The sequence below is a fragment of the Vipera ursinii genome, assembly GCF_947247035.1.
Source record: "Vipera ursinii genome assembly, chromosome: 1".
Taxonomy (NCBI): domain Eukaryota; kingdom Metazoa; phylum Chordata; class Lepidosauria; order Squamata; family Viperidae; genus Vipera; species Vipera ursinii.
In genome coordinates, this window is record NC_139512.1 from 7,538,210 (window position 1) to 7,557,791 (window position 19,582).

The following is a 19,582-nucleotide window of genomic DNA, read 5'->3' on the forward strand; positions in this document are numbered from 1 at the left end:
GAACCAAGGTTGAAGTCGGTGCTGGGGGGACGGGGGGGGGGGCTGAGGGGGGGGGGAGTTAGAAGGAGGGGCGAGCAGGACAGCTGCCGGGCAAGTGTAGAACAAGCGCTTGCTAAACTGGACGCAAGAGCGGAGCGGTGGCTCTCCAGGCAGCCTGACGGGATGCAAGGGATGCGAGACGGGCTTGGCCCGCTCTCCCTCCGAGCACCAGAGCGGCACGGACCTTCCGGGACGTGGAGATTTGGGGGTGCGCTCCTTCGGATTTGCGCGGCGGCGTCCCCCTTCCCCGCTCTCTCCTCCCCCCTCTCCCCCCACCCCCACTACAGCCGGTCCATCCGGAAAGTGTCCTCTGTGGCGGGATCCGCAAGGACCATGTCGGGGTCGTTGAGCATGTGAAGCCCATCCAAGGTCAAGGGGTCGATTTTTAGTTCGTCCAGAGGGAACTGGGAATCTGAGTCAAAGCCGACATCCCCCACCCCGGCCAAAGAGCTGGTGAGGTCTTTCGACAGACTGGGAGGCGACTCCCCGGTCACTACAGAGAGAGAGAGAGAGAAAGAGAGAAAGAGAGAGAGGGAGAGAGAGAGAGAAAAAGAGGGAGAAAGAGAGAGCGAAGGAGAGAGAGAGAGAGAGAATTTTGATCAGGTTTGCTCAGTTTTCCCTTCAATCGGAGCTATTTGTTCTAACCCAGGGGTAGGCAACCTTGGCTCTTTTACGACTCTTGGACTTCAACGCCCAGAATTCCTCAGCCAGCATGGGGGAACTATGGCCCCTTCATGACTCGTGGACTTCAACTCCCAGAATTCCTCAGCCAGCCTGGCTCAGCTTGGAAACCTCTCCCTTTCCCCTCAGCACGGCTGGCTCAGGAATTCTGGGAGTTGAAGTCCACCAGTCATAAAAGAGCCAAGGTTGCCTACCCGTTCTAACCCAATGAAGCTAGTAAAGAAAAAAAAAAAAAGGAAAAACCAATGGTTCCTATTTCAAGTCACAAGTGGATGACCAATGACCATGAGCCAGGGTCTCTTGTGTCAGAGCTGCAGGATGACCAAGGAAGACACCCCCCCCCAACTTCAACCCATCTCCTGTTCAGTCCAAACAATTCAGGATGGGTGCTAAATTGGGGGCAGGAGGGGGGCGGGGAGTGGAAAGGCCAGTGATGGCGAACCTTTTAGAGACTGAGTACCCAAACTGCAACCCAAAACCCAGTTATGTACCGTCGGGTGCCAGGTGTGCGTGGCCCGCTGGTTGGGCGTGGTCCATGGGGGGGCGTGGCTGCGGTAGTAATGGCAGGCTGGGTGGGACTAAAAAGTTCAATCAATCAATTCCAACTTTGCGAGATCCTTTTTTTTCCCCACGAGAAATTGAAATCGATTGATTGAACCTTTTTTTTGTTTTTTTTGCACACGGCGGCAGAGGCCTAAAGCGAAAAGGTTTTATAAAACCCAGCTGAAGGACTGGGACTTGGGCGGCGGCGTGCGTGCCCACAGAGAGGGCTCTGCGTGCCACCTGTGGCATGTGTGCCATAGGTTCGTCACCACGGGGCTAGGCTCTGCTTGACCCTGAACAGCTCAATTTTCCTTGAATTCAAGGTCCAGCCATTTCATAAATAATAAATAAAAAGCAGAGAGAGTTCACCAAATCTCTTAAATTTTTTTTTTGATCTCAGGGAGTTTTTAATTTCCTTTCTGGCCTTTGCTCCAGGTAACAGGACCCACTTTTAAATTATTCTGGCAATCACGAAGTTTGTCCTTGTGTTAAACGGAACAACAACACACACACAAAAACGGATCTAGCCTTGGCCTCCAACGCAAAATGCAAAAGTGTTCCTTCTTCTTTATAATAATCTTTCAGGAGGTTAATTATTTGTCCCCACCCAGTTCTGTCTATCTTTTCTCACTCCGGTCACTATCCCTTCATCTATCTTTAAAAAGATTCACCACAACCCTCACTTGCAAAATGCCTCCTTCTCCAAATAGGGCTGGTAATTCATAACCTACAGATCACACGCAGGATTAAACAGGACCCCTTCTGCAGCCCCCTTAACCTCCAGTTCAGAATGCTCTTCCAGTTTTTTTTTAAATTGTTATGGAGTTTAAGGAATGAAATTTGTGACTTGATCTCTTTAAAAAAAAAGATTACAAAAAATAGGCCATTTTTGTTTTCCTAGGGAAGGGGGCAAAATGCTTGGAAGTTTCCTACAAGGTTTGAAGTACCCATCAACAACCCACTAACGCAATTCCTGGGGGGGGGGGAGAGAAAGACTCTTGCAGCATTGCTATTCGTCAAATAAATAAATAACTTAAGCACCGCCCCCAGGTGCAAGAAAGTTTGCCTATGCCTTGAACTTATAGGTTTAGCAGCCCACCTGCTGTCTGCATTTCCCAAAGAGCTAAAACCACGGTGTTTCGTTACCTGTCAGGATGATGTTGGGGATGTTCCCGTGGCTGGTGTAACTGAGCTGCTGTGGGTCTTGGAGACTTCCGTGGCTCCCGGTCAGCCCCATCATGGCTGCCTGGGAATAGTTGAGGGTAGAGCACGGACTGTACAAACTATTGGAGCTGATGGCGTTTTCAATCATGTTGAACTGCTCGAGCTGAAGGAAGGAATCCTGGAGATCAGATCAAAGGCCTATTTCTAAGGCCCACCAGAGGTAGGATGTGAAGGCCACCATTTCTTCCCTAGTCCTCCCCCGCCCCCCGGCCCACTTTTGAGATACATTGCACCTACAGACTTAAGTCCCATTTGGCTCCATCATTTGCCCTCTGCAGGGGTGGGGAAACTATGGCCCCTTTATGACTTGTGCTGGCTCGGGAATTCTGGGAATTTGAAGTCCACAAGTCATAAAACGGCCATGGTTCTCCACCTCGGCTCTAGAGCCTCGACTAACTTTTAAGATTTGTGGGCTCCATTTCCCAGGATTCTCCAGTCGGAGTAGAAGTCCACACCACTTTGAAATGGGAGATCTTTTACAAGCAGGGGCTGAAGGCAGCCAGCTCCCCTACTGATTTTGCTTTTGGTTCTGAAGAAGGCTAGGAGCAAACATACACTAAGAGGAGCCAGGCTGAGTATCTAGCACCCGCCCACAGGGTCAGTCTATGACCATTCCCATGGTTCTTTTCTCCTGGGTAAATGATGCTTAACGTTACTCCTAAAAAACATGTAAATGACTTTGTGTGTGGACAAGCGACACACTTGTCCATTAAACCTAAATCACTTAGCAATTAATTAATTAAAAGTCATGAAAAACCATTTGTGTTAGTAGAAAAAGCAGAGCTCTCAATTCTACACAGACACACACAGAGACACAGAGACACAGAGACACAGACACACTCATGGCCGAAATTGTTGGCACCCCAGAAATTTTTCCAGAAAATCAAATATTTCTCAAAGAAAAGTATTGCAGGAACACATGTTTTGCTATACACAGGTTTATTCCCTTTGTGTGTATTGGAACACAACAAAAAAAGGGAGGAAAAAAAGCAAATTGGACATAATGTCAAACAAAACTCCAAAAATGGGCTGGACAAAGTTATTGGCACCCTTAACTTAATATTTGGTAGCACACCCTTTGGAAAAAATAACTGAAATCAGTCGCTTCCTACAACCATCAATAAGTTTCTTACACCTCTCACCCGGAATTTTGGACCACTCTTCCTTTGCAAACTGCTCCAGGTCTCTCTTATTGGAAGGGCGCCTTTTCCCAACAGCAATTTTAAGATCTCTCCACAGGTGTTCAATGGGATTCAGATCTGGACTCATTGCTGGCCACTTCAGAACTCTCCAGCGCTTTCTTGCCATCCATTTCTGGGTGCCTTTTGACATATGTTTGGGGTCATTGTCCTGCTGGAAGACCAAAGATCTCGGACGCAAACCCAGCTTTCTGACACTGGCCTCTACAGTGTGACCCAAAATCCTTTGGTAATCCTCAGATTTCATGATGCCTTGCACACATTCAAGGCACCCAGTGCCAGAGGCAGCAAAACAACCCCAAAACATCATTGAGCCTCCACCACATTTTACTGTAGGTACTGTGTTCTTTTCTTTGTAGGCCCCACTTCGTTTTTGGTAAACAGTAGAATGATGTGCTTTACCAAAAAGCTCTATCTTGGTCTCATCTGTCCACAAGACGTTTCCCCAGAAGGACTTTGGCTTACTCAAGTACATTTCAGCAAACTGTAATCTTGCTTTTTTATGTCTCTGTGTCAGCAGTGGGGTCCTCCTGGGTCTCCTGCCATAGCGTTTCATTTCATTTAAATGTCGACGGATAGTTCGCGCTGACACTGATGCTCCCTGAGCCTGCAGGACAGCTTGCATTCCTTTGGAACTTGTTTGGGGCTGCTTATCCACCATCCGGACTATCCTGCGTTGCAACCTTTCATCAATTTTTCTCTTCCGTCCACGACCAGGGAGATTCGCTACAGTGCCATGGGTTGCAAACTTCTTGATAATGTTGCGCACTGTGGACAAAGGCAAATCTAGATCTCTGGAGATGGACTTGTAACCTTGAGATTGTTGATATTTGTCCACAATTTTGGTTCTCAAGTCCTCAGACAGTTCTCTTCTCCTCTTTCTGTTGTCCATGCTTAGTGTGGCACACACAGACACACAATGCAAAGAATAAGTGAACTTCTCTCCTTTTTATCTCCTTTCAGGTGTGATTTTTATATTGTCCACATCTCTTACTTGTCCCAGGTGAGTTTAAAGGAGCATCACATGCTTGAAACAATCTTGTTTATCCACAATTTTGAAAGGGTGCCAATAATTTTGTCCAGCCCATTTTTGGAGTTTTGTTTGACATTATGTCCAATTTACTTTTTTTCCTCCCTTTTTTGTTGTGTTCCAATACACACAAAGGGAATAAACCTGTGTATAGCAAAACATGTGTTCCTGCAATACTTTTCTGTGAGAAATACTTGATTTTCTGGAAAAATTTCTGGGGTGCCAACTATTTCGGCCATGACTGTATATATATTTGGAAGTTGTCATTAAAATTGGTGCGATTCAAACTTTTATTTTAAGACTGTAGGATCTGTTACTTTAGAAATATATACTGTAGAATTTCGGATCAAGAGGCAAATCTCTAGTGATAGACAACTGACTGCTCTGAGTTCACTTTTTCCCTCCAGAACCCTATCAAGTTTTTTGTAGAAAGCTGGGATTCCCCCAAACACACCTCGAAAAACCCTGGGCTAGGCCAGTCATTGTGGCAATGCAGAACTGTGGTATTGCGAGGAGTTAGTGACTTCTCCATCGTGTTAAGAAAAATCTAGAAGTTTATTGCTCGTTCTGAGCCAACCTGCTTGTTTTTTGCTCTAACTTGCTAAACAAAGGAGAAGGAGGGAGGAAAATCTTCCCATAATTAAAAAAAGCATTTCCCACTGTAATAATAATTAATAATAAAATTGGAAGGGACCTTGGAGGTCATCAAGTCTAACCCCCTGCTCAGGCAGGAAACCTTATAACAGTGATGGCGAACTTTTTAGAGACCGAGTGCCCAAACTTCAACCCAAAACCCACTTATGTATCATCAGGTGCCGGGTGAGAGTGGCCCATTGGGTGGGCGTGGCCCATTGGGTGGGCGTGGCTGCAGTGGTAACGGCAGACTGGGTGGGACTTAAAAGTTCAATCAATCAATTCCAACTTTATATATATATATATATATATATATATATATATATATATATATATATATATGTATGTATGTATGTATGTATGTATGTATGTATGCATGCATGCATGCATGCATGCATGTTGTGCTCTTATCTCTGGATCCAAAAGAATCAATTGCCTGGCCACTGATCACTGACCTGACACTTGGCAAAACACAGTCAAAATCTTAACATATCCACTTTGCTACATATTACCACAATCTTAATGGAACTTACTCCAAAGCAAGCACCACACCCTAAAAGTTTAGCAGGCTTAACTGCTAAACTTACTTCCTGTTCCTTCCCACTAGAGGGCAGCAATGCCCCACAGTTGGATAGGAGACCTTGAACTATTGCCCTAATTTCCATTCCATTAAATTCTTCTATCCTATTTATTTTTCAGCATTGGTTGATGTTGTTTGGATTTTTAAATTAAGTAGGAAAAAGCCTCACCAATACTTGGAGGAAAAACCACAAGTGGTTTCCAGAGCTGTAGGCTAGATTAGGAAACTGAAAACAAAAAAAAAGTCGCACCACATTGTTGCCACAAAAATTGCATGGGTGGATCTGTGTAATCCCAGGAATCAAGGTCAATTTTTAATCCTATTTATCTTTTGCATCTATACTTTGCTTACCTACACTTGTGGTACAGAAAGCATGGGAGTCAGAACAAAGAGAAAAGTGCAATCGTTTTTGAACACGAGATTTGCACTTCAAAGGCATTCAAGATGGAGATAGGGGTATGAATGCGTTTTAGCCAGTGATATATGCTATAATGTTTCAAATTAAATGGAAAAGATAATGGTCAGTATCTTCTATTGCTCAGCTGCAAAAAGACACCGATAACCTCAGAATTGTAGAAATCTTTAAAAAAAAAAGGCCGACTTAACAAATACAGGGCCATTCATTTTAGTTTAGGAGATAAGTGAATCTCTGAAATAACTTATGTGACATTTTTTTTCCAAAATTGCCAATGGATTCACTTAATCACACTCCCCAATTAAAATAGTTATTCAAAAAAAAGTGTGCTTGAGAACATGAAATGGTAACCCATCTCCCCTCCTTAAGAGAAGTCAACTTCCCCATTATGTTGCAGAATTCACAATTAAACAACTCTTTCAGGATTTCGTTGCTGGGAAAATTCAATATTGAACTTAATGCAGCAAACAAAGAAGAGGAATCCCTGTGGAAGCTGCTTGGAAGGAGGAAAAGTCAGAATGGCACTCCGTGAAATTAGCTCTCTGTCGACCAAATTTATCTGCTGAGGTTGTTGGTACATTTCTGCTCTAGACTAGGCCCTGGTCGCTCAATTCCATTCCAAATAGCCCTCAATTTATGATTACAAACGGGACCAGAATTTCAAGTTGCTAAGCAAGTCTTCCCACACTGACTTTGCTTGTCAGGAGCTAACTGGGAAGGTCACAAACGGAGATCGCTTGATCCCAGGACACTGCAAAAGTCGTAACTATGAGCCAGTTGCCAAGGGTCTGAATTTTGATCACATGACCATGGGGATGCTGCAAGGGTGGTTAACTGCAAAGACTTCTTGTAATTTTGAATGGTCGCTGAATGAATGGTTGTAAGTCGAGGACTACCTGTACATAAATGAAGTCCATTTCCCACTCACCTGATGGGATAAAGCATTTGCTTGCCTGGCAGTCATCTGCTGGTCGTAACAAGAGTCACCAAAGACACTCCCCAGGATGGATGTTTGCTGCAAGAAGAAAAACAGGAATTAATGTAGAGTCAAGCTCATCTCATTTTTTTTATAAGTTCAGGGAGGAATTTGGCTTTCTCTTTGCCACTCCAAAATGGTGCTTCCAGGTTTTACCATTACATTTTGTGGATTATGGGATTGATTTGCTCAAATTCTACAGATAGGAAATGACTGGCAAGGCAGCGTCTCAGAGTGATTATCCAGAAACGTATAAAAGGGAGTGATAATTTGGAGCGGGAGAGGTAAAAATGGGAAATAAAGAAAAAAACCCAATACATTTACAGCTCTATCCATGCTAGATAATGACTGCAGAAGAAAAACTTAAGAGTAGGAAAAGAACGCTACCATTCAGAAACATTTCTGCACACAGATTTTAAGCACTTAGGACAGAGAAACGTAACCTTGTGACATTACAAAAGTAGCAGTTGCTGAAGGGGACAATTACACGTTGACGGCATTCTGATGGGTAGATCATAGATGGCCCTCCAGAAATTGTTGACCTACACTTTTCAAAGCTCCAGCCACCTTGGACAATTCCTGGCCATTTCCCAACCTTTCCTTTCTGGCAATGGAGCTTCAAGGTCCCTTCCTGAAAAATCTGCAAAGCTCTGGAGCTAAGTTAGAGGTGGAGGAGCAGGCTGCTCCATCCCTTGGTCTCTCTGGGCCACATAGCTGTGTCCCGGAAGCAGGCACCATTTTCAAAATGGCTGCAATGAACTGTGGCTTCGCCAAGGCCTATAAACAGAACAGACCTGCTCTTCTCCCCTAACATGAGCTTTGGAGTTGCGGAGATCTTTGAAAGGTAAAGTGCGTGATCCACGATGGAGAATGGGGAGGAAGGTGTGGGATCTGGGAGAAAAGCAGGCCCAAGGCATGTGGGGAACCAGCTTGGGGGGGGGCATGCACTGCAGCATCCTTGTGCTTGGTTGTAAGGATGAATGCTGTCGGGGTGCTGCATCAGCCGCAACTTTGAAACTGGGTGGTAAGTACTTTTTGCGGGGGTTCGTTGTAAGTTGAGGACCACCTGTATGTGCCAGAACGCTAAAAGAAAACAAACTGATGTTTCAAAAGCACGAGTGTCACCAATGTCCACTAAACGACCTCAGCCAGTTCATACTACCGCAATATCCAAAATTTAAAGGTAAAAATTGCTAGCGCTGCAATTATCCGTGTCTGCACTGCCTAGCAAGGCACATTATGACGCGCCCTCTGGAGCCAAACGCAGGCCCTGCCAGGAGAGAGTGGCGGTTGCAGCAGGGAGCCTGCCATTCCCTAATGACATTATGGGGATAATAAATTCTGGAGATCACAATACAATGTACAGGTAGTCCACAAGCTGCAACGGTTCGTTTAGTGACCATTGCGACAGCACTGAAATTAAGTGACTTCTGAACATTTTTCACACTTAAGAACGTTGCAGCATCCCCAGGGTCACATGATCAAAATCCAGACGCTTGACAACTGGTTCACATTTATGACCGTTGCTGTGTCCAGGGGGTGTGTGGGGGTGGTGGTCGTGTGATCCCCTTCTGCGACCTTCTGGCAAGCAAGGCCAATGGGGAAGGAAGCCAGATGCACTTCTGAATGACTCCATGGATTCACTTAACAACGGGGGCCAGAAAGGCCGTAAAATGGGGGCAAAATTCACTTAACAAATGTTTCACTTAGCCACGGAAAGCTTGGGCTCAATCGTGGTCGTAAGTCGAGGGCTGCGTCTATTTGCTTGTTTTTCAATGCTAATACAGGTAGCCCTCGACGTAGAGCCGTTTGAAGTTACAGCGGCACTGGAAAAAGTGACTTACAACCAGTTCTCACGTTTACAACCACTGCAGCATCCTCAGGGTCACCTGATCGAAATCCGGGCATTTGCCAGCCTGCCTGCGTTTAGGATGGTTGCAGCACCCGGGGTGCGTGTGTGTGTGTGTCACATGACTGCTATTTGTGACCTCTCTGGCCGGCTTCTAACAAGCAAAAGTTAATACGGTTAACTGATTCAGTTAACCACAGCGATGTGCTTAACAACCATGGCAAAAAAGGTCATTAAAAGAGCACAACTCATTTAATATGTGCCTTATTAGCTACAGAAACTCTGGCCTTAATTGTGATTGTAAGTTGAGGACAATCTGTATATTTGCTCTTGCCATTGTACAAAAATCTGACAAGCCTTCAATATCCCAAGTCTCAGATGCTTGAAACTGCATTCCCAACACTGGATCTGGTGTCAGAACAGCGATAATGCAAACTTCTGGCTTTCCCGAGGTTTTTCCACCATCACCCCTTCAATCCCACAAACCTTTGCATAGTTCGCTGAACTTATGGAATGTAAGTTGAGGAAGGCACTCCTCAGCTTACTACTATTGGGACCAGAACACCTGTCATTAAGCAGTCATTAAGCAGTCATTAAGTGAGTCTTGCCCAATTTTATGACCTTTTTTCCTGCTGCAGCCATTAAGCGAAGCACATGGTCATTAAGCAAATCTGACTTCCCAATGAATTGGAAGCCCCTGGGAAAGTTGCAAACGGTGAAGGCATGACTCTGGAAGCTGCAACTGCCATAAATACCTTACAGGATGACAAACCCCTAAATTTTGATCACGTGACTAGGAGGTATGCCGCAGTGGTCGTTAAGTGTGAGAACTGGCTGTAAGTCACTATTTTCAGAGCCACTGTAACTTCAAATGGTTGTTAAACAATTGGCCCTAAGGACTATCTGTATTTTTATTTTATCCTTGCATTGGAAGGATGAAGTCCGGTAAGGAAACTTAGAATAAGAATACAATATCACAACAATATCACAGCAGTTACAAAGTGAAATGTGTTTGAATATTAGTAGCTCAGGGTGGTAATTGGGCTGTTTGGTTTGATCCTCGAGCTTGGCGATTTGGCTGCAAACGTTTCATCTCCATTCAGGGGGACAACTTCAGTGCGCTTTGAATTGTGCTGAATTGAATTGCACAATTCAATTGAATTTGAATTGTACAATTCAAAACACGCTTAAGATGTTCCCCCCCACCCCGAACGGAGACAAAACGTTTGCAGCCAAACTGCCAAGCTCGGGGATCAAACCAACAATCCAGTTACAAAGTAATTTACAAAAGGAGGTTAAAACGTAACAATACCAGCACTTAAAAAACCGCCAGCACTTAAAAAACTGGGAGCTACTGGGACTTAATTTATTTGGACAAATTTATGTTAAAGGACAATTGATTTCTAAAGGGGAAAAAAATCTACAATGGTTTTGACACCATCCACTGACCTTACCTTGTCCTATACAATAAAAAAGAAATGGCATGTCCAATCCAGATTTAATCAAAAGAGCTGTCGTTAATATGCTACATTAGAGCAGCGTTTCCCAACCTTTAGGAACTTGAAGATGCGTGGACTTCAACTCCCAGAATTCCCCAGCCAGTGATGCTGGCTGGGGAATTCTGGGAGTTGAAGTCCACGCATCTTCAAGTTCCTAAGGTTGGGAAACGCTGCATTAGAGGTCCCCAACCTTTTGGGCACCAGGGACCGGTTCCGTAGAGAGAGGTTTTTCCACGGACAGGAGGGTGTGTGGTTTTGTGTGCTGCCTGCATCCCAGGGATGGGGCTTTCCTTGTTTTTGCGGACCAACCGGCATGCCCAGCCTGGTACTGGTCCACGGACCGGGGGTTGGGGACTCCTGTACTCCATGAACTGTCAACTTTTGGTAGAGTGGTACCTTGGTACTCAACTGCTTTGAAACTCATCAAATGTGGTACTCAACGTAGTTTGACGGTATTCCTGGTTTGTTTGGTATTCAACACATAGGCTAGAACTTGACGTTGTCAACTGCCTTGTGACTCGCAACAATACAGGTAGCCTTCAGCTTACGATGACAATTGGGCTCAAAATTTCTGTTGCTAAGTGAAACATTTGTTAAGTGAGCTTGCCCCATTTTACGACCTCTCTTGCCACAGTTGTGAAGTGAATCTCTGTAGCTGTTAAAATTAATCAAACTGTTGTTAAGCGAATCTGGTTTGCCCGTCGACTTTGCTTGTCAGAAGGTCGCCAAAGGTGATCACGTGATCTCGGGATCACGTGTGCAACCGTCATAAATACGAGTCAATTGCCAAGCGCCTGAATTTTAAAAGACAAGACCACGGGGATGCTACAATGGTCCTAAGTGTGAAAACTGATCATAAGTCCCTTTTTTTCACTGCCGTTGTTAACTCTGAACAGTCATTAAATGAACTGTTGTAAGTCAAGGACTACCTGTATTCCTTACGGGGAAAAAACTGTTTGGTAGTTATCATTTTCGGTACTCATCGGGCCTCCTGGAACATATTAAAGATGAGCACCGAGGTACCACTGTATCTGAAAATGAAATAGGGAGTAGACTATGAAATACTTACTGCAGAAAAGGGCAGGAACAAAATGCAGTCCCATGATCTGCTAAAAATCCGAGAAACTGATAAATGAAATTTAATTTACCCGTACTGTGGGTTATACTATACCAGGGGTAGGCAACCTCGGCTCTTTTATGACTCATGGACTTCAACTCCCAGAATTCCTGAGCCAGCCAAGCTGGCTCAGGAATTCTGGGAGTTGAAGTCCATGAGTCATAAAAGAGCCGAGGTTGCCTACCCCTGTACTATACTCTGGAATGGCCATTTGTTCAGCGAAAGGGAAGTGCAGTTTTGAATCCAAATCTAAAAATGCTTCAGAGGCACCTTATGCCTCTCAGAACTTCCTTATAGAAGCTGCATAATCTTAGGAAGGCAAACGCTGAGTTAACAGCACACTGGAAATCACTCACGAAGATTCCTAGACTGCTATCCCAGCAAAAACGTCTAGCTACTCCGCCTCGTCGGGAAAATAAGAGTATTATGAGAATCTGCTCGGTTATAATTTCACCAGCTAGGGTCTTGCTCCCCTCCCAGCTATTGGAAAGTATGCCATTTTATGACTGAGCAACGATGCAAAACCGTGTAATAAATGCTTTCCAGCAGCTCAGTAGATCAGCAAGAATGGATGTAGAATTTATAGAAATTTTCCCCCATGGAATCATCAATGCAGTTTTAATAAACTACTGGCAGCCAAAGCTGCTCCAAAGATATTAAAACTGGGAAGTTTTTTCACTGGTTCAGCACTTCAGGATCCAAGATTAGTCCCTTTGCTGCCTTTGCAAAGAGAGTACTGGGCAAACCAGAGAAGGTTTTGCTCTGTCAACAGTTTCCTCCCTTCCCCCTTAATACAAACTGGGTGAACCCGGCTGTAAGAAAACCAAGAGGTGCACACTACAACACCTTTCACCTCTGCTTTGTCAAGAAAAAGGAATGAAACTGACTTTTAATGCAGCCCAATCCTTCAACCGAACCTAGCATCACCAGGCCTATGCAACTGTAAAGGGTTCCTATACACACACACACACACACACACACACACACACACACACCTAGCTAGTGAGATAGATAGATAGATAGATAGATAGATAGATAGATAGATAGATAGATAGATAGATAGATAGATAGATAGATAGATAGATATAGATAAAAGGTAAAGGTTCCCCCACACGTGCTAGTCGTTTTTGACTCTAGGGGCCAGTGCTCATCTCCGTTTCAAAGCCGAAGAGCCAGCGCTTGTCCGAGGACGTCTCCGTGGTCATGTGGCCGGCATGACTAGACGCCAAAGGCGCACGAAACGCTGTTACCTTCCCACCGGAGTGGTCCCTATTTTTCTACTTGCATTTTTACGTGCTTTCGAACTGCTAGGTTTGCAGCAGCTGGGACGAGTAACAGGTGCTCAACTCTGCTACGCGGCACTCGGGATTCGACCTGCCAAACTGCCGACCTTCTGATCGACAAGCTTAGCGTCCTAACCCACTGAGCCACCGCGTCCGTTGATAGAGAGACATATAGATATAAATTTGGATTGCTAACAAAGAATTAAAGGGAGACTGGTATAGCTATTTCAAGCTGCTTTGCTTTCATCAGCCAGCCACACCCTTCTGGGAGAGAAGCAAACTAGTCAAGGAGAGAAGCAACCTAGAACTAAGGAGAAACTTCCTGACAGTTAGAACAATTAATCAGTGGAACTACCTGCCTCCAGAAGTGGTGAATGCTCCAACACTGGAAGCTTTTAAGAAGAGACTGGACAGCCATTTGTATGAAATGGCATAGGTTTTCCTGCCTGAGCAGGGGGTTGGACTAGATGACCTCCAAGGTCCCTTCCAAATTTATTTATTTATTATAATATGATATAGCTATAGCTATAGATTAGATAGGTAGGTAGATAGATAGATAGATAGATAGATAGATAGATAGACAGACAGACAGACAGACAGACAGACAGACAGACAGACGGCTCTGTCCAGTCAGTCTCTCTCTCTCTCAATTGGGGCCAATTTCTTTTAACTTTGCCACACAAACTGCCATGGGTATCGATGAAATCCCAAGTGGGCAGAAAGAAAATCATAAACTTGGAGGGGATTAATTAGGTTACTGAGTCCAACCTTCTGAAGATAGACAATAAAAAAAGAGCCACTATGTCTCTTGTGTAATTTGTCCCATTATTAAACTGTTCTTATTATGAGGATTTTTTTCCCCCTGTAACATTCAGTTGCTGTGGGGAAAATAGGAAAAGGAAGAAGGGGTATTAAATATGTTCACCCTCTTGAGTGGCTTATAAAAATAATATTTTAAAGGAGGGATAATAAATAAAGAAGAACCTTCCTCCTGGTAACTTAAAATTTACTATTCCGAGTCTTGCACTCTGCAATGAGAAGAGGCAACCTTTCCTGTGTGGCATTTAATTTAAACCTTAATTTCTGGTTACCCAGTCATTCTAATTACTCTTTTCTGAACCGGGTCAGAACAGAATGAAAAGAATGATTACTTCCAATGATTTGGGAATTATGCTCCCACGGAATTTTTGCCTTATTTGCAGCCCCATCCCATTGCTCGCTCATAGTCGGCTTGCGATCCACTATTATTCCAAAATAATTCTCATAAATACTACAGGTAAGTCTTCAGCTGTGAACCATTAATTAGGTGACCGTTCAAAGTTACGACGGAAAAGTGCAACATAGAAACAGTCCTCACATTTGCAACTGACACAGCATCCATATAATCACACGATTAAAACTGGGTCGCTTGGTGTCTGGCATGTACCGTATTTACAACAGGCGCAACATCCTGGGGTCCTGTAAGCATTATTTACAACCTTTAACCACCACCTTGCTTAACAATGGAGATTCAGGTCTCAATTGCGCTCGTAAGTCGAGGACTACCTAATAATTTCCATCCCATAGCAGTGCATTTTTGTTTTCTAAGTTAAGAATCATGTACTTTTATTTCTTAAATGTATTACTTTCGGTCGATTTCTTTTTTCAATCAGAAGACCATCAGGACGGATGTTTCTAACAGGATCGATCAAGAAGCTCATAAACCAGGAATAAAGACGAGAGATCTCTTCCAATCCGATCTCCACAATCTGATATCCAGTGGATCCTGTTTTATTCTAGCTTTCCATAAATCTCTGTTGTTCCAGGTATGTACGTGCTCCCTGGTATATTCCAAAGTAGACCACCTCTAAATGTGGGGACTCGTCCCGACTACTATGCTAACAGCTACTGATATTCTAACTTACTTTTTTTTTTATCAAGGTTGGCTGACTGAAGATGTGTGGGTTTCATTTCCCAGAATTCCCTAGCCAGCGTGGCTGCCTGGGAGTTGAAATCTACACAACGTAAAGCTGTCTATGTTGAGAAACACCGTTCTAATTTCTTCTACAAATGTACTCCTTTTAAAAAAAAGCTATCCAAATTAAAGATGTTCTTGTACTTTGCTGTTCACAAAAGAAACAAATATTCATCACAAACACGTACTAGAGAAAATAGACAAATTTCAACAAGAAGACTTTTCTTATACACAGTGGCACAGTTCTCTTACGCGTTTGCTCTGTAAACATTTTAAAGATTCGAAAAGCACAAAAACAAACCCCCCACACGAATCCATACGTTCCCATTTATCCCCCTCCAATATGCATTTCGTATTTTGTATGCCGCCCATAGTTCACTAGAGTTGGGCAGTCCCCCACCCCGAAAAAAAGACATAAATAAAATGCATTAAAAACGGTTTAATTCTGCACGGTGACACGTTTCAGCATGCTTTTGGAGCCCAAGAATGGCATCGTAACCTTTTTTTTTTTTTTTTTTTTAGAAAGGCAACATTTGAAAGATAATTAACACGACGAGGCGGATATTAGTATGGGAAGAACAGGTCAGGTCAGGTGGCATCAGATTTTTAACAAGAAGGAATTCCCCAAAGGATCCCCCGTCAGCTGACCACATCCCGCCCAAGCGGACGGAGTTGAAAGCATTCAAAAAAGCTGGATAAAAAAAAGAAAATTAAAAATTAAAGAAGAGGAGAGGAAATATATGAGAAGCAAGGAATCCAAAGGCCTTAGAAGCATACAGTCCCTTACTTGAGGGGAGCTGCCAGGAGAGAAAGCTTGATTGGAGACAGGAGAAGTGGGAGACTGGTTGGCTGGGGAGCCAGCATTGCTGCGGTACTGCTGGAGTGAGCCCTACAGAAGGACACAATGTTAAGAGACTGTGGGGAACAGGAGGAGAGGGTGAGAAAACACAGGTTTCTTTCATGTACAGGTGGGGAGGGGAGGGGAGGAAAATGAGAAAAGAACAGAAGGCAAGAATAGTTCCTGGACGAATTCAGCAGCACACAGTCCTGTTCAACAATGCTCGGAGAAGTCATGAACCTAAAAACGGCGTCTCTCAAAGGTGCTTTTTTATTTTATTTTATTTTATTTTCAAAAGGCGACCGGACTATTTTTTTCCTTGAGGAAGAAGGAAGACATTTCGCTTCTCATCCAAGAAGCATCTACAAGGCAGGCTACCGTGTCTACCGCGCAGCCCAATGTCTGCGGCGCAGTCCTTCCGGCAGTTCCGAGAAAGATTCCACCCCCATTTGCACGCTGATACAGGCACAAGAAAAAAAAAAAAGCCCGAAGTGGCCTCAAGAGGTCTCGGAGAGAGTGCTTAACAACCAGATGACTGCAAAGAAATATTTATTTATTATTTATTTTAATTCCATTTATATCCCGCCCTTCTCTGAAGACTCAGGGCGGCTTACAAGCTTAGCAGTAGCCTTCATTCTATGTATATGCCTGCTTATTAGGGCTTTCACACACATCCCAAGCGGCATTATTACAAAGTCAGCTTATTGCCCCCAACAATCTGGGTCCTCATTTTACCTACCTCGGAAGGATGGAAGGCTGAGTGAAGGCTCCCAACACCAACACACACGCACACAAACCCTTCCTCTCAGAAATAATCCTTCTAACACCTCCACCCTCCTTCCAGAACCGACGAAGCTTCTTGGATGAGAAGCGAAATGCCTGCTTCTTCCTCCTCGAGGAAAAACAGCCCAGTTGCCTTTTGAGAAATGCCCCTTTGAGACAAACAGCGACCCGGATGACTGAGAATCTCCACAGACTAAAAAAGGGTTTCTGTTATAACCCAGGATGATTCCAGGTTGCCTATTTTGCAGCGTTTCTCTTCCGCTATATCTGTGCAGCAAATAAGGCGGAACACATTGACCTGGACAATTTCTTTTGTTTTTCAGAGGAGCCCGTGGAAACGGTTATGGAACTCACCTGCGTTCTCGCGCCTCTGTTTGAATTTGCAAAGATTATTAGGTGAACGGACTCCTTCTCCAAAGGACAGGGACCAAAACACTTCAGTGCTACCATAGGTGTATTAAAATTCATCTGAAGGATGGCTTGCTTTAGCTTGGTGGACAGATTCAGCTTTAACACAAGGAAGCAAGCCTCACTGCAAAGGTTATTGCTTGGGACACTAGTGGAGAATTGTGAAGGATTCATAAAAGTGTGTAGAAAGCCAGCCTCTCCGCACCCCGCGTGTGAGATGCAGAACAGGCACAGCAGTTCAAAATGGCAAAGTATTTAGAACGGCCAGTGTCACAGGAATACAGTCTTTCTAAAAAAGAAAAGCCACCAGACATCCCTAATGCTAGAAATATGGAAGGCAGAAAAAACGGAGGCAGCATTTTGTCACACACAGAGAACCCTGAAGTCATTGGTACCTTGGCTAGTGGTTGTGTCTAAATATCATGAAATCCATTGCTTAGTGCAGGGGCAATTTATTCTGGGGGGAAAGCCACACTTTAAGTCAGGGGTGTCCAGCTGTGGCAACTTTTAAGACTTGTGGACATCAGCTCCCAGAATTCTCCAGCCAGCTATGATTTTTGATCTTAATGATTTTGCAGGTTAGGACACAATCAAGCTGAACAGATGTGATTAATGTGAGGCATGTTTTTTTCCTGGGGAAAAACAATTCCACCAAAGGACATGGCTCAAGGGGTCATTTCAAACCGTTAAATGTGGTTCAAGGTTTAGCTATAAAGCTACAATTAACCCAAAATGGAAATTTACAAACTCCTTGGAAACAGAAGAGGGGGAAAGTCGGCATAAAATGGGGAAGAAGGATGCAATCATCCATCCCGGTTAAAAAAATGGGTTACCTATGAGTGCCAAAATCAAAAGAAAGCTTCTTTGGGGGTTGGAAACAAAGAGCAAATGCATTAAGCAACTCTGTGTGTTCAGCTTGGAGTTTTAATAGACACTGAAGCTTCCAGCTAGCTAGATCAAGGTATCTCAAACATGGACGCTCGAAGATTCTTGGACTTCAACTCCCAGAAATCCACAGCCAGCACGCTGGTTCGAGAATTCTGGAAGTTTGAAGTCCATACATCTTCAAGCGACTAACATTGAGAAACACTGGATTTAGATGGTTCAATCCCAAGAGAAAACTTCATTATGGCTGGACGCTGATCTCACCTGGCTCTAAGGCTTTCTGAACCCAGGCTGGCAGACTGCCTGCTAGCAAAAGGAGAGGTATGGAAAGGATTAATGGGTGAGGGGGGGGGGACTCAGAGCTTGAGCTTTTTAGGGGAACTGCCATGACCAGCCACAGGTTAGGGCAGTGATGGCGAACCTTTTAGAGACCGAGTGCCCAAACTGCAACCCAAAAGCCACTTATGTATCATCAGGTGCTGGGTGGGTGTGGCCAATTGGGTGGGCGTGGTTGTAGTGGTAATGGCAGACTGGGTGGGACTAAAAAGTTCAATCAATCAATTCCAACTTTGCGAGATCCTTTTTTTTTTGCCCACGAGAAGTTGAAATTGATTGATTGAACCTTTTTTTTTTTGCACACAGCGGCGGAGGCCTAAAACGAAAAGATTTTATAAAACCCAGCTGAAGGCCTAGGACTGGGGTGACAGCGCACATGCCCACAGAGAGGGCTCTGCGTGCCACCTGTGGCACACGTGCCATAGGTTCGCCACCACGTGGTTAGGGGATGAAAACATTTTCAGGTGCCTGGCATCAAAAGCTAATGATAAAACAGGACCATGATCTCATAAGATTGTGGCTCTTTATTAATTAGGCCTCCATGAAGCCCAGCTGAGGGAGTTGCGGGTGAGACTGCAGGTGAGGTGGCATTTTTCAGGATACATTTTCTATTTTACTCAGGGAAGCATTTAAAAAAAAGGAAAAATGTCAAAGCACTCCATAGTTGTTAGACTGGATTGAAGGAATAGACCCCTTCCCTCACTCACAGATGGCAGCACCTGGTTGACCTCCTTGGGCAGGAGACCAAGGCTTTAGCTCATAATTATCTTCATTACATGCAGTCAAGCTGCTGTCAACTCTTAGCAACCATGCACGTAGATTTCCTCCGGGATGATCTATCTCTGACCTGATCCTTTAGCATTTCCAACAGTGCTCTCACCGCCATTGTAACTGAGTTTATACAATGGATGACTGGGGGGGGGGGGGTAACCATTCTGGACAATGGCCCAGACAAACCTGTTTCTATGCTGCTGCCAAGAACAACTTAATATGGACGTATCTGCGAAGTCACCAAGTTCAACTTGTGGGAGCTGTTGATTTTCCCTCCAGGTAGACACTATATCTCAAACCCGTTCCAAAATCCAGTCCCCATCCAAGGCTTTTGAGAACCGCATTTCTCTCCGATTTCTAATCCAGTCCCTTCACAGAAGTCTCTACGACATTTGGAGGACTACATTTTCCAGAGGTTAAGGGGGAGAAATGGCAAACCAGCCACCATATTTCTCTGCGGTTTCCAGCTGCAACCTCAACGTACCCAAACCAGACCCTTTTCGGGAGGCAGGCAGCTTCCTGACCAAGCCTCTTCTTAT

At 44.4% G+C, this 19,582-nt stretch overlaps 1 protein-coding gene across 2 annotated transcripts in view; it reads right to left on the reverse strand.

Annotated features, from left to right (window-relative positions):
• Positions 1–320: 320 nt before the first annotated feature.
• The window catches only part of CRTC1 (CREB regulated transcription coactivator 1), a gene marked incomplete at its 3' end in the record, with an annotated part of 93,039 nt that continues 73,777 nt past the window's right edge, over positions 321–19,582 (reverse strand). The window contains exons 11-14 of one of the 2 annotated variants that reach the window (XM_083363764.1): positions 15,810–15,911; positions 7,273–7,359; positions 2,410–2,590; positions 321–532 (exon numbers count right to left, since the gene is read on the reverse strand). In XM_083363764.1, coding sequence (XP_083219890.1) covers positions 321–532; positions 2,410–2,590; positions 7,273–7,359; positions 15,810–15,911 — 582 coding nt within the window. The remainder of the gene's footprint in view (positions 533–2,409; positions 2,591–7,272; positions 7,360–15,809; positions 15,912–19,582) is intronic. The other variant, XM_083363763.1, reaches the window with a different exon arrangement.